A 16,797-nucleotide genomic window follows, 5' to 3' on the forward strand; every position below is an offset into this window, starting at 1 on the left:
GCAGATTTATAAATAACTTATGGGATATTATTAAAGTTATTAAGAATTAAAATATTCAATGAGATTAGAAACAAAGTAATATTGCATATACGTTTGTTCTTTGTTGAATAGGAATTCTTTAGACTTTAGAACTAGATAGACACTTAAGGACAAGATATATTGAAAAATGGCCTTTGAAGTAGAGTGATCAAAACCGGTCGGTGAAAGCCGACCGAAAACCCGGTTTTGTATAAAACCAAAAAACCGGGTTTTCGGTTATTTATTTTCAATGTAAACTTATCGTGTTTTCTTTTCTTGTAAAAAATGCGCACTTTTTATGCATTTTGCCCGGAAAATGTACTTTTTAGGTTCTTTTCTAAAAAAAACAGGCAAAAGTGCGAAAAGGCTTCGAATTCTGTTGTGAAAATAGTGCCACGCATAGAGGCAAATTACGGGCATTTTCAGCACTGCCAACAAACTGGAGTGCTGCGATTGCCCTGTTTCCTTCTTTGAATTCTTTTCTGCCCGCTGAAATTATAGCATTTTTTTAGGTTGCTGGTAACATTTTTAAATGCGCATTCTGTACAGACAAAATGAAGGCAAAGCCCTTTTTTCAGAAAAGAAAACACCATTAAATGAGAAAATTTCCCGAAAGTGTTTTCTGCGCACTTCCAAATCTTTTCCGAACACTTCCACCATAGTATTCGCTTAAGCTGTCAAGTAAAATATGTTAGTTTTCTAAAGAAATCCCAGAGATAATTCAATGGAATATAAACAATTCGTATTTGTTCAATTAGGAACGTATATTTTATCAACAAAATCTATGATATTACTTACGTTATTATTATTCGACTTATATGGTGTATTTTTCTGAAGAAAATGAGCTCTGTTTGTTAAAATTTTAAACAACAAAATAATTCTTCGAAAGCCAAATGCAGTATATACAAGGACATTTTTAGTTTTCGACGCTCTTAACAACGTGTTTAACATTAAAGAAATATTCACAAAAAGCAAATGGGACAAAAAAACTAAAAAATCCAACATTTTAATGTTTATTCACGGTACTGTTACCGCAATTAAAGCCAAGGAATTTAATTTAACATTGAAATATTGAAATATTTTTCCTTCACTTATATTAAATTAAGCGTTTTTGATACTTTTGGGAAAAACCATTTGGGCCGGTTATTGAGAACCGAGAAAAATCGACTTAAATAAACCGGTGTTTTGATCACTCTACTTTGAAGTTGTACTTCTTTCTTTTCGCCACTGAAGGTAAACATTCATGGGCTATATCATCTCTTTGTCGAGTTAGTGATCCGTTCCTCTATGCATTAGAGTTGTTGTGAAGTCTTGTGAAGTCGAGAAAAGTCTAAAACGAGGTAGAATTTTTGTAAAAATTTCTGAGCGTTGAATTTGTTGGTTTTTGAAAAATTAGTTATATCGATGTAAGGAGTTTATATTTAACGGCTGTTAGAGTCAACTTTTTTTTTCAAAACAATAAAAAGCTTAAAGAAGTTTCACACGATATATGGTTTTATTGTTTTTGTACTAATGACTTAACCTGTATAATTGGGCCTTGGTTGTAAATAGAAAACCTCTGATTTTTAATTAAATGGTTGTCCTTTTCATTACGTCGTTGAACTAATGGGTGTGACTTGTCATTATAAAAAATATTTGTCTTGAACTTTAGATCGTCCAATAATGTATTAGGCATAGTAATTTTTTCACATGTTAAATAAAATTGCGTGATTTGAAGGCAAAAGAAGTAGTCTTTAACGCTATATGAAGTTCATGATGGACGCATTTTTTGGTAAAAATTATAAATTTTAGGAAAAAATATTAAAGTCAAGGAAATATTCTCAGATTGGGAAAATTTTTAACAAAAATAAAGTTTAATTGGCTTTAGTGTCCCGGAGGGTTCACGTTTTTTTGAGTGGAGACATTTCAGAACGTGACCTCGCATCAAATAAATAACTAGTCGAATTTTATATATTATTTTTTTTTTTAAATGGAAAAGTCCACATTTCGACTTTTTCAAAATTTGAACTTTTTCAAAATTTTCTATTGTTCGAGTTTTAAAAGGGCCAACTTTTGACGTCGCGACTTCCAACTTTTTTTACCAATTTTCAGCATAAAAAGATGTACAATACGCTCCATTTCCAAGCAAATCCAACCTTTGGATTTTCTTCGTTAAAAGTCGATTAGTAGATTCTGGCTAACATAAAAGTATGATTAGTCGATTTTTTTTGTCAACCCGCTGATTAGTCTATTATCGACTTTGACATCCCCGATATTTCAATTTGTAGCAATAATTTCATTAGCTCGCCGTTAAGATTTTCCCCAAAGAGTTTACCACATTACATATAACCCAATGCTATGATTAAACAATTTTCAAACCAAATCTACATCAAACGTTTTTACCAAAAAAGAATCTCTTATAAAATAGTGGTACTAAATACAGGATGGTGTTTAACAAAGTCAACGGGGTGGTCAGGAGAAAATATTGTGGGCAAAAAGAAAAGTTACCGTACATATGGTTAAAAAAAATCGATACAAGGAGAAGAAGAGAGTATATAAAACAAATCACGTAACAAAATAACTAATATCAAAAAGAATTCTATTGCTAAAATCTCCTCATAACAACCTAGTGGTTAACAAAATTGACGCAATTCGGTGTACAAAGAGGATTACTAAACTCACCATTTCCGTAAATTGTAAATAATTTAAATGTATCGTCCTGCGATGGTTGATGTTGAATGGTAGGTATTATATTGGTGTGATTTTTATTATTATTGTTGTTGTTGTTTGATAAGGGTGGCAGAGTATAACGATAATGACCATGTTGCACACCATTGTTGCTGGTGTATTCATGGGGTATTGAGTTTGATGTTATTGTATCTGTTATGGGTGTTGTTGCAAGTTGTTGTTGTTGTGGTGGTGGATTAAGACTACTACTGTTATTTAATTGGTTGTTGTCATCGTAAGGCTTTTCATTTATATCTAATGTGTGCGGCACATCTAGCGATCTTCTACTTAAACTGTTGCTGTTACTATGATTATCACTGTGGTTGTAGCTGTTGCTGCTTTGACTGGGAAAATTTGTATTTGCCGTCGTTGACGCCGCCTTAGTCGAAGCCTCTATTGTCGTCGCCGTTACTGGTTGGACTATTGACGACGACGGCGTCGTTGGCACAAACGAGGTATCTTTGTGAAGCTCATTGTTATTACTCTCCAGCTGATTCTGCTGCTGCTGCCATTGATGCTGCGTTTCGGTTTCTCTACCGTTGAGCGACATGGTGTTTTGTTTTTGTTTTTTATTTAGTTTGCAATTTTAATTAATTTTAATTATAATAATTTTGGATTTATACAAAGTGTACGTGTGTGTGTGTTTGTATAGACTTAAGTGATTTATTTAAAAAAACTAAAATAATTTGTATGCTTTTGCATTGTTTTGTTTCGATAAATGTTTCTTTTCGTTTTGCTTCATAAGTAATTAAGAATGTTTAAACATTTGAATAAGTTACAAAAAAAAAACAAATTATCCACTTAATTGTTGTGATCTTAAGAATATATATATTTTTTAATAATAATAAATAATAATAAAAAAACAAATCGTACTATATAGGAATGTGTATGTGTTTGTAATAATACTTTGGGTTACTTCGATCGCAAATACAAAAAAGGAAAGAAATATACAGGAATGAAACAAAACAGAATATATAAAAATAATAAACAAGAAGGACTGACTCAAAGCAATCACGCAGCTACGGCATAAAAATAGCAATGTTGCTGCTATGTGAGCTGTTCTTTTTTTCCTATTTACATATAAACGAATATGAACGTTTGGAAATAGAGGAAGGATAACGGTTTACATTTGTTTGCAATTGAAATGTGCCTTCACGTGTGTATGTGTGTCTATAGCTAACTGCGAAATTAAAACAATAATACAATTTTCCTATGCCAATACTAAATTGACAGATCATTTGACATACAACAATATCGTATGTTAATCTCTTTTGTTTTATAAAATTCTATGCTGTACAATTACAGAGTTGGAACTCTCTTTGTTTGCTTTGGGTCTGTCTGTATCTTCTCTACAGTAATTAAATACTTAAAAAAAACGAAGTTGGTATTGGACAAGAACTTAGTTGGGGAATAGGGGAAATATCACAATTTTTTTGTTGTTTAAATATTTAAATAAAAATTAAGTTAAATTAATTAATATAAATGATTTTAATACCTATAATTACTAGATGCTAGAATTATATAGTTATTTTGTTTTACTTAATATTATTATTTTTTTATAATTTATTGTTTTTTTTTTCGTTTGTAGCAAGTGGGCCTGCGTTACCTCTTACATATTAAGGTTTACAAATGTGGTTTATTTTGTTTTTGGGGGGGAAGAAGTAAAGGCGTGTATTGTAGGTGTTGATTGTGTGGGTGCGATGTGCGTAAAGGTGATGTTAGTGTACATGGAATGTATTCTTTTTAGGGGCTTTTATTTTTTTTTTTTTTACTGAGAAATCAATTCGCTACTCATTCATTTGACTATCGCAGTCAAAGGCTTTAGTCACCGGACCGTTGATATGGCTATATTTATAGAGATGGAAAAAAGAGAGAAAGAAAAAGAGAGAAAAGTCTTATAGAGAATACCGTATGACATTTACACAAAAAGTAACAAAAAAAAAACCAACTTGAATCGAGGTAATGCTTTTATTATTATTTTTGTTATATAATACAAAATTACTTTTTAGTACATTATCAAATGCTTCTTTTGCCTCCCTAAGTTCGTAAACTTTTATAGATTCACCCCCTGATATTTAACGTAGTTTATCACATATTTACATACATAGAGTTTTTAAAGTGTTTTGTATCACAAACAGGTGTTCAGAGCTGGTGTATGTATATTCGTCAAATAGAATAAGACATAAAAATATTATCTTATTTTTGCCTTCGTAGAGTAACCTAATAGGAATCCCAATACCTAGGCATATTTAGGAAGGTAATTTCAAGGTATCAGCTTATTAAAATTTTTTAATTGCTGGAAAAATTCCGATAGTCAGTATTTGTTCACATTCAAAAATAGTTTAGTAAAGACATTCGACCGCAACGTCGGTTATACCAAAGCTACAGGCATTGTGCGACATCTATACGGTTGACATTTGTTGTTTTTGTAGAAGAGAAATTTTCGTTCTCTTGTTTTCTTAATACTCTCTGATATTCACATTATTAAGGTTGCCACAAATAATCAAAGTTGATTGGTCAACATGATTTAATTTAGATATTTTATTTAATTCATTATTACAACTATCGGAAGAAAAGGAACAAAACATGAGCATTTAATTGAAATATTTAATTTTCTAGTCTTACAATTAAAAACTCATAAAATTGAAATCAATTAAATATTAATTAAAAAAATATTACTGACCTCTACAATTATTTCTAAATTCGTGTTAATAAAAGTCATGGGACATTTCACTGGCTTTGTATACTCAAATACCATATTTTTTTACAAATAGAAATGAATCCATGCAAATCATTCAGTCATTAGAGCTAATAGCAATAATAAATATTAATCAATTATATTAATATTAAACATTTAAACAAATTTAACAAATATACGAAAGACATTTTATGCCAAAAAGTAAGTGAAATAAAGAATCAAATCAAATAATATTTGATATAATATAAACATTTTATATGCTTTTTATACGAGGAGTATATAATAACTTTATCAAGTAGAGAAAGAATCGATATTTAACGATTTTAGCCAGTTTATCCGCTTGAAATTTCTTAACAGTTAATTTCTCATATCCGAAACGAACGCTTTCGTTCGACTGAAATGTCAAATACAGTTGATTTTTATACCCTCCATCATAGGATGGGGGTATATTAACTTTGTCATTCCGTTTGTAACACATCGAAATATTGCTCTAAGACCCCATAAAGTATATATATTCTGGGTCGTGGTGAAATTCTGAGTCGATCTAAGCATGTCCGTCCGTCCGTCCGTCCGTCCGTCCGTCCGTCCGTCTGTTGAAATCACGCTAACTTCCGAACGAAACAAGCTATCGACTTGAAACTTGGCACAAGTAGTTGTTATCAATGTAGGTCGGATGGTATTGAAAATGGGCCATATCGGTCCACTTTTACGTATAGCCCCCATATAAAGGGACCCTCAGATTTGGCTTGTGGAGCCTCTAACAGAAGCATATTTCATCCGATCCGACTGAAATTTGGTACATGGTGTTGGTATATGGTCTCTAACAACCATGCAAAAATTGGTCCATATCGGTCCATAATTATATATAGCCCCCATATAAACCGATCCCCAGATTTGGCTTGTGGAGCCTCTAAGAGAAGCATATTTGATCCGATCCGGCTGAAATTTGGTACATGGTGTTAGTATATGGTCTCTAACAATCATGCAAAAATTGGTCGACATCGGTCCATAATTACATATAGCCCCCATATAAACCGATCGCCAGATTTGGCTTGCGGAGCCTCAAAGAGAAGCAAATTTCATGCGATCCGGCTGAAATTTGGTACATGATGTTGGTATATGGTCTCTAACAACCATGCAAAAATTGGTCCACATCGGTCCATAATTATATATAGCCCCCATATAAACCGATCCCCAGATTTGGTTTGTGGAGCCTCTAAGAGAAGCATATTTCATCCGATCGGGCTGAAATTTGGTACAGGGTGTTGGTATATGGTCTCTAGCAACCATGCAAAAATTGGTCCATATCGGTCCATAATTATATATAGCCCCCATATAAACCGATCCCCAGATTTGGCTTGTGGAGCCTCTAAGTGAAGCATATTTCATCCGATCCGGCTGAAATTTGGTACATGGTGTTGGTATATGGTCTCTAACAATCATGCAAAAATTGGTCCACATCGGTCCATAATTATATATAGCCCCCATACAAACCGATCTCCAGATTTGGCTTGCGAAGCCTCAAAGAGAAGCAAATTGCATCCGATCCGGCTGACATTTGGTACATGGTATTGGTATATGGTCTCTAGCAACCGTGCAGAAATTGGTCCACATCGGTCCATAATTATATATAGCGCACATATAAACCGATCCCCAGATTTGGGTTGCGGAGCCTCTAAGAGAAGCAAATTTCATCCGATCCGGCTGAAATTTGGTACATGGTATTGGTATATGGTATCTAGAAACCGTGCAAAAATTGGTCCATATCGGTCCATAATTATATATAGCCCCCATATAAAACGTTCTCCAGATTTGACCTCCGGAGCCTCTTGGAGGAGCAAAATTCATCCGATCCGGTTCAAATTAGGAACGTGGTGTTAGTATATGGTCGCTAACAACCATACCAAAATTGGTCCAGTCGCACAAAAATTGGTCCATATCGGTTCATAATCGTGGTTGCCACTAGAGCCAAAAATAATCTACCAAAATTTTATTTCTATAGAAAATGTTGTCAAAATTTTATTTCTAGAAAAAATTTTGTTAAAATTTTATTCGGTTCATAATAAAATTTTCATCATTGTCAAAATTTTGTTTCTATAGAAAATTTTGTTCAAATTTTATTCGGTTCATAATCATGGTTGCCACTCGAGCCAAAAATAATCTACCAAGATTTTATTTCTATAGAAAATTTTGTCAAATGTTTATTTCTATAGAAAATTTTGTTAAAATTTTTTTTCTGTAAACATTTTTGTCAAAATTTTCTTTCTATAGAAAATTTTGTGAAATTTTTTATTTTCATAGAAAATTTTGTGAAATTTTTATTTCTATAGAAAATTTTGTTAAAATTTTATTTCTGTAGAAAATTTTGTCAAAATTTTATGTCTACTTTGTCAAACTGAATTATATACGTATTGGATCGATCTTTTTTGATTTAATATATACCACGTATGGACTTACATACAATTTAGAAGATGGTGTTAGGAGGTTTTAAGATACCTTGCCATCGGCAAGCGTTACCGCAACTTAAGTAATTCGATTGTGGGTGGCAGTGTTTAGAAGAAGTTTCTACGCAATCCATGATGGAGGGTACATAAGCTTCGGCCTGGCCGAACTTACGGCCGTATATACTTGTTCTTTATAATTTCTGCTTTTTTGGGCATCCTGGTCGAACGAAAGCATTCGTTTCGGATATGAGAAATTGGTTGTAAATAAAGTACCCTCTATTCACGATAGCAATTTATTGTGAATAATTTTATATATGATATGTTTTTTGAAGCCCCTAACTACTAAAATATCTAGAAAAAATTTGCTTTATTTTTACATAAAACAAAATTGTTTTTTTTTTTTTTTAATATAACATTTTGCATCGCGTAAAAAATAAACTAGAGACGATGAATAAATCTGGTTTAGTTTTTTATTATATAGGCGTCCATATAGCTAAAGAGGCAATATTAATAAAAAATATGTAATCATTATTTGGCTTTGCTTTGGGAAACCTGTATTAATTATTTTGATAAAATTCAAATTTATTTTTCAGAAATGTTTAAATGTTAATTAAGTCAGTTTTTGACTTTAAATTACTTTCAATGTTGTCCCATCAATTTTGATTTTTGTAAATCCCCCACTGATGACAATTTCCAGGAAAAATACGCGTGTATAAAATAATGCAATGGTTTATCGGACAGATAAATTCAGTTGAAAGAATTTAATTTTGTAAACACATATAGAGTTACGCGTGTTTTTGCATCATCAGTTTTGAGAAATGTTGAATATTAGATTGATATTGTTTGGTGGAATTATTGCAGTCGATTGGATTACATTACACCCTATATGTTACAAATTTTAAATTTCTTGTATTTATATTAATTTTGTTTTTTTTCGTACTAGATGCAACATTGTAGTAGTTATCCAGAACTTTGTTGCACAGGTATGCTATTCAGAACATCTCGTCAGTACAAATGTTGCCAGATTCAATTTTGATAGAGTGAATGTCCTCAATTCACCATAACTATTTATTGTGATTGATTAACATTATATTTAAAAATGATATCATTTGATCTTCAAATACAATTTATACTTATTTTTTATGAAAATATGACACCCTATTTTTGTGTATTTGCCATTTAGATGTATTTTCCATAGACCAAGAAAATATAGAGACATACCTTGATAATTCACCATGGTTTTGTTTATTTGCAGTGCGCAGTCACTCCACTCAATTGCGCAGTCAAGTGACTCAATTTATTTTTGGAAAACGAGAATTACCGTACAAATCGGTCAATTTGCATTACAAAAAAAGTGTGGATGTATAGAATTTTATAAGCTTTTTCAATATTTGGTGTTTCATCAAAAGAACAAAGGAATGAAAACAAATTAAAGCCAAATTAAAAAATCACTCAATTATAGACGAAAAAGAGCCATCTACGGTGTGCAGACAAACTACAGCGCTGTAAATTAACTTTCGTCGTCTATACCTTCCTTGGTGTATGGTATTTTCCAACAATCAGCATTGACCAAGAAAATATAAAGACATCGTTTGATAATTCACAATGATTTTGTTTATTTGCAGTGCGCAGTCATTTGAGTGGAGTGACTCAATTTCTTTTTGGAAAACGAGAATTACCGTACAAATCTCTCAATTTGCATTACAAAAAAGTTGTGGATGTATAGAATTTTACATGTTTAACGTCAATTAAAAAAATCACTCATTTGCAGACGAAAAAGAGCCATCTACTGTGTGCAGACAAACTACAGCGCTGTGAATTCACTTAAGATGTCTATACCTTTCTTGGTCTATGTAATCAGCGTTGATCAACTAATTTGATTGTAATACTCCACCCTTAAAAAATTAATCATATGTACACCATATGTTTTGAATTATGATATTGGTAACCTAATACGATGCTATTAATTCTTTTATTATTTGATTTTTGGATATCACACTATGTTGATGACTTTTAACACGTTGCAGTTAAAAACAAAATAGACCACAAAGAACTAAACAAATGTAAAATCAAATAAAAATTTATCAACAAATCGACAGTGGCTGATAAATGGAAAGTGTGAATTAATAATAATACTATTTGTCCGATAAGCATTGACATATTGACATTTTGTGTTAATATATTAAGTTAATATTGCAATTAAATAAAAGTCTTAATAAAGGAATATTTTTTGGAAATTTTCACATTTCTTGTGGGTGAATATGATTCACACAAGGGTTGTATGTTTATACATGTGGAAGGGTAAGCAAGTTCATACTACGCTTTAACATATACCCCCTAATTACTAATTTTGACCATGTAAATTCCTTCAATTCGTTATTTCCAACATTTAAAATTGTTTTTATTTTCTCAAACTTTACGAAATTACTTTGTTATAGCACAAACATCCCCAAACTTTGAATAAATTGTAGCCAATTATATTTTAGAGTGAATTGTATTGTTTTTATTGCTATCTTATTTGCAAATTAAGGCTTTTACTGAACCATTTTCCAATCTTGATAAGTTTAAAAGCTAATACATATATATAAATGAGATATGAAGAGAATTTTAATGAAAGGAAAAATATTATGAATATACTTAGCATTACGTTGGGTTTGAGAGTAAATTAATATATTTAATGACATATATGACTGTTAAAACATCGCAAAATGTTTGGTAAACATCCAAATGATCCTTTATTGTAGGCGATTAGTGATACAATACTTTTGCTACACCACCGGCAATAGCATTTGCTTAAACTGACAATGTGATGTTAAGACAGACATGATTTGTCCTACAAACTTTAAGGTAAACTTTGTTAAAAATATCGTTTCTGGGAAAAAGAATAATTTTTACATTTATCATACTAGGGTGGCTTATATGTGGTGCTGACAGATTTATTGCAAGCGACAGTTATTTTTATTCTTTACAATGAAGGCGAGATTTAGAACACTTGATCGTGTACTGAACATATCGCGAAAACATTTACTTATTTAATATTTCAATGCTCAACAACACAAGGTTTTTTAATCTTATAGGATTCCGGAGGAGGTGGATTCCGGTTAATCGTTCTACCAATTGAAGTAATTTGTTTTTGTAGGAGAATCCCCAGATGAATGGTTGATCCCCATGCGGTCTGACTACAAGTTCCAAGGCAGGTGGTAGGAAAACCCCTAGAGCACCTCAAAACCTTTCTACGTCCACACGGTTGAAAAAGCTCAAAGGAGAATTGTAAAGAAAGCTTCGAATGAACGTTTTCTAATAAGCAACACACATAGAAAAATGAGCTTTGACAAAACTCATTGAAGTTGAATTGAAGAAACCTAGACTGGAAAGAGCCAAAACGTTGCTTCGCTTGCCCGAAAGTGGCCAGGTACCGAATTTGGTTTTCGGTGATAAGAAGCGACCAGTTTGAAAATAAAAAAAAGATATATATTTATTCTGGATAAACAAGTTCAGTGTTTTATTTTAGTCTGTCATGACTTGGCTATCAGTGCTAATAGAAAATATTCTATTATTCTATTCCTCCATTTGAGGTTTAAATCATTATTCTTTCATGCTGGTATCTCTCTCTTACTTTTATCTATTATTCTATACTTCTTTTCAAATTTACGGCCAATTTCTCATATCCGAAACGAATGCTTTCGTTCGACTAGGATGCCCATCAGTTGTTTTTTGCATTTCAGGCAAACGAAAGCGTTCGTTTCGGGTATGAAAAATTGGCTGTTAATCTATCATAAGTACAAAAACAATATTCCTACGTTGATAAATAACATTGCTTTATCACTCATTGAGTTGTTTTGTTTTTTTGTTCCAAATCAAATTTGATTTAAAAATGCAAATCAATGAACAAATATTACTATTATTTTCTTTTTGATTAGCAAACACTTGAGGATATCAACTTTGTATATTTTCGAAAAAATCAAATATTGAGAAAAAAAACGCAATAAACAAATCAAGTGGTTGTATAATAAATCACTTTAAATTGTATTAAACAATGTTTTACAAAAAAACGTTTCACTTAAAATACTTTGCATATACATATTTATACACCGAAAAAAGTGAACTGTTTTATAGGAAGAATGAACTACCTCGCACGAAAATTTAACTAAATTTTACTCCACATTTTGAGATTTCCACAAAGCGTTGTTAAAACCAGGAAAATGTAATGCCCTGTTGTACTTTTTAACTGCAGTTCACGAAATTACATCCTCTCATAGAAGAAAAAATGAACTAAAAATAAAGAAGAAAATCATTGGCGCCAAATCATCACCATTTTAATCATACAGTAGTTCCTTCTTACTATTTTTGGGAATCGTACGAAAATCTTCGTTTGTTTTAATTCATATTGAACTTATGTGTAAGGTCATTGAACTTTATACCCACGTTTAGTTCATAAAACTTTGAGACATACTTAAAAAAAGTGAGATTTCATTAGGCTGTAGAAAATTTCGAAAAAAATAATAAAATTTAACTACTAGCAAATAATTTTTTTCCAATAAAAATAAGTTAAATTTATCGTTAGTTTAACTACGGAATTTTTTTTTCTGTGTAATATAACACAAAGAAAAAAAGTGAATAAAAATAAATCGTAAATGAATTTAGATCATAATGAAATGTTTAAGGTTATTTTGGTTTCAGGTCAAACGACGAAATTATAGAAATAGAAAATGTAGGCTTTTAAATATTCGCTTGAAAAAAATTAGAATCTATTTTTCACGTCAAAACACAATCATTGAATGCTAGTTTCATTTCCATCTTTTGATGCAAGTTAATCTCAATAAATTCAGGAAGGTCCATTTATGAAATTTCAATCTGGCAATTCCGACCAGCTGTTCTCAAGAGAGTGGGAAATACAAGAGGAAGAAAATGGCTCATCTGCAAAGAAAACAAATGTCAACCACAGCGTTGCGGTCGAAGCGCTGTTTGATAATTTGGTTATGGAAGCATTGGCAGTTATAATTTCAAATTATCTGCCAACAATTTAATAGAATGAAAACATTTATAAAAAATATAATTTATATAATATATAGAACATATGATTTAGAAACTAAATAACCCACATAAATGCCATAGAACAGAACTGGGTGACGCCAACGCAAACTGTATGGTATTTTTGAGAGAAACGCCGACAAATACTGCATAACATTAGAGAAATTTATTTCATATTTCCCCATGACTGTCCCACCTACTGACACACAGTTTCGTTCTCTTGTATTTTCCTACTCTCTGTGTTCTCTCAAGGGATGTTATTGATGTAACATCACTGCAAAGAGGATATAATAACAGTACAAAGAGATATGTCAGACAAACGATATATTCAGTACTAATAGACTTCCTTTAACATAAATAGCAATATTAAAAAATTAATTTAGAAATATCTTATTATCTGCTATACATATATGCAAATAAAACTATACTAATAGGCTCTAAAAATATATTAATAGCCTAAATATAACAAAATGACCCTCTCGCATTACTAAACAGTAATCAATTCATTTAACATTCTTCTTCTTCTTGTACGATATTGGCAACTAATTAATTATACTTTTTTTCTACATATTTTTTTAGCGGCAAACCAACCCACATACATACATTTATGTGGCTTGGGGGCAAATTTCCATTCAATATGTTTGCAATTCCAATTCGTAGTGAGGAGACAATTGTGGTTGGAGGGGCTTTATATATGTGAATAAGTATACCGCGACAAAATTGTCCAAATCAATTTTATTTAGACCGGTTACGATGATAATGAAGAAGAAGAAGATAACCATGCCGCTTAGATGTGACAGCCAGCTGACGTTTTAAATCGTTATGTGTATGTATGTATGTGCCATACCCAGACATTTGCATGAAATGAACATAGTAACAGACAGTTATATACAAAACAGTAGCAATCTACGGAGAGTAAAACAAAACAGTTGACTATCACGAGTGGTTGTATGTCACTAAAGGATCATACAACCGACTGCACGTCAGAGTGTCACAATCTCGAATAACTTCTCTTTTTTAACACTTTAGGGTTGGTCATGGTACAATAAAATATAGGGGTTACTAGTGAATATAAAAATACACACATAGAAAAAGAGTGAGTCGCTCATTAGCTAAAGAAGAAGGAATATAAACACCTCAAACATGTTGTTTTCTCGGCGAACATAAAATGATTGCCAAAATTAGATACATAATTTCCAAGAAAATAACATGGTTGCCAAAAACATATTAAACGATCCCAAACAAACATTATATTATATTATGCTCTTGAAACATGGTTGACGTGATCATATTCCTTCACTGGCTGTAGATCAGGAGAGAATGTAAGCAAATATATTGATAATAAGAATGGATTGATTACTGTATAGGTATGACTTGAAGTTTTCCATCAATGGACTAAAAATTTTACCAACACTGTATACGAATATAAAGGGTGATTCTTTTGAGGTTAGGATTTTCATGCATTAGTATTTGACAGATCACGTGGGATTTCAGACATGGTGTCAAAGAGAAAGATGCTCAGTATGCTTTGACATTTCATCATGAATAGCCGAACGATCTGCCACAACGTCGAATTTGCAGTGAATGGGCCCTAGAAAAGTTGGCAGAAAATCCGCTTTTTTATCGACAAATTTTGTTCAGCGATGAGGCTCATTTCTGGTTGAATGGCTACGTAAATAAGCAAAATTGCCGCATTTGGGGTGAAGAGCAACCAGAAGCCGTTCAAGAACTGCCCATGCATCCCGAAAAATGCACTGTTTGGTGTGGTTTGTACGCTGGTGGAATCATTGGACCGTATTTTTTCAAAGATGCTGTTGGACGCAACGTTACGGTGAATGGCGATCGCTATCGTTCGATGCTAACAAACTTTTTGTTGCCAAAAATGGAAGAACTGAACTTGGTTGACATGTGGTTTCAACAAGATGGCGCTACATGCCACACAGCTCGCGATTCTATGGCCATTTTGAGGGAAAACTTCGGAGAACAATTCATCTCAAGAAATGGACCGGTAAGTTGGCCACCAAGATCATGCGATTTGACGCCTTTAGACTATTTTTTGTGGGGCTACGTCAAGTCTAAAGTCTACAGAAATAAGCCAGCAACTATTCCAGCTTTGGAAGACAACATTTCCGAAGAAATTCGGGCTATTCCGGCCGAAATGCTCGAAAAAGTTGCCCAAAATTGGACTTTCCGAATGGACCACCTAAGACGCAGCCGCGGTCAACATTTAAATGAAATTATCTTCAAAAAGTAAATGTCATGGACCAATCTAGCGTTTCAAATAAAGAACCGATGAGATTTTGCAAATTTTATGCGTTTTTTTTTTTTTTAAAGTTATCAAGCTCTTAACAAATCACCCATTAGAAAACAATAAGCGCGCCAAAGTTAAATAATTTTTAGAAGAGACAAAAAAAGTTTTTTTCGCTTATTTAAACCTATTTTGAGCTTTGTTTTATTTTGATTTGTTATCTAAAATGTAAAACGCCGTTGGCTTCAATTATAATACTAGCATGCCTTACTTTTGTTCGTTGAGTATGGATAAACGAATCGCGGAGCGAACACCACCTCACAAACAACCAAATGTATTTTTCAAATGTTTATAATACACAATTGCGATTATATCAAATCATTTGTTAATTTCTTGTTTTCTGTAGTTTTTTTTTGTCTAACAACCACCAATCTAAATAATTAGTAGCTTTTGCATATGTATTTCCTAGAATGACGAAGATGAATATTTGGATGGGTGTTTTAAGATTCTAATTTATATATTTTTTGGATACATTTTTGAGCGAAAATAAGAATTACCAATGCTATTGGTTTTTGCAAGAAAGTTAAACTGACAGTAACTTGACGCATCTGGTTTTGTTTTGTTTACAAATAAAAAGGTGCGAAAACAAGACCCACTGCAAAATGGTGATATTTTTCTTTCAAAATTTAACATTGAATTAAAAAGGGGGTTTACAAATACTTCTGCTATATAGTAATATTAAAAAAAAAAAAATACAAAAACTCCAACTTAAAATATGGACTACAAGTTAACAGAAGAACATCAGCGATAAGATCATAGGTCGTGGTTTAACCAATAGGCCTGTTTAAAGACGTAAACATTTAATTATTTGACTAATTGTCGGTTCCTAATCGCAGAGAAGTAATATGATAACCTCCTAGGGCAAAATGTTATTTTAGTGGGGATTCGTAACTAAAAAATATGCAGCAAATATGCAGCCAAAAAGTTAGGTAATTTATGTTTTGTTTTAATATTTTTGAAAATGTTGTTTTTTTACGATTTTTAAAATGCAAGTGCCGATTATGACGATTTTTCGGAAAAAAGTGGAGATTTTTCTTGAAATTTTATTGGCGGCTCCGATTACAATCCCATAAGAAAAAAAAAACAATCCTCATTGCTTTACTCACGTATCTGTTCTAGTATTGTATGTATATATGTTCCCATATCTAAGCATTATCTTCACTCTCTCAATTGTTAGGCATTCACAGTGAGAGCAAGTGTCAGCTTAACTGTTACAAGTGTCAGCTTAACTGTTATACTCCCTTCGACATACACAGTCTCACATAAGTTTACATACCCTTGAGTTTTTTACCGCTTAACTAAACATGTTTCTTGTTGTTGTTTATAACCCATACCAAAAAAATCTTTTTGAAAATTAACAATTAACTTGATTTTCAAATTAATTTACTAAAACGACAGTATATATATGCATATTTTTTAAAATTTGATTATTTAATGAAAATATAAATTATTTAACCGTATGTAAACTTGTGTGAGACTGTGTAGGTATTTTGGGTAGATATAAATCCATACCGTTTTGCGTTCTCTGATGGGGAACATGGAACATTTTTGCCGCAAAAATGTTGTTTTATCGCCACACATAATGTCCGAAA

General features: G+C 32.0%; 1 protein-coding gene across 6 annotated transcripts in view; it reads right to left on the reverse strand.

The window, feature by feature from the left end:
• Positions 1–16,797, reverse strand: part of LOC142232271 (solute carrier family 41 member 2) — a 112,173-nt gene that overhangs the window by 18,882 nt on the left and 76,494 nt on the right. For 3 of the 6 annotated variants that reach the window (XM_075303013.1, XM_075303014.1, XM_075303012.1), the window contains exon 2: positions 2,680–4,569. The exons of the other annotated variants lie outside the window; for them this stretch is intronic. In XM_075303013.1, the coding sequence (XP_075159128.1) occupies positions 2,680–3,274 (595 nt within the window). In that variant the 5' untranslated portion in view covers positions 3,275–4,569. The remainder of the gene's footprint in view (positions 1–2,679; positions 4,570–16,797) is intronic. 6 annotated transcript variants of the gene reach the window in all.

Source organism: Haematobia irritans, chromosome 3, assembly GCF_050003625.1.
Source record: "Haematobia irritans isolate KBUSLIRL chromosome 3, ASM5000362v1, whole genome shotgun sequence".
NCBI classification, from domain to species: domain Eukaryota; kingdom Metazoa; phylum Arthropoda; class Insecta; order Diptera; family Muscidae; genus Haematobia; species Haematobia irritans.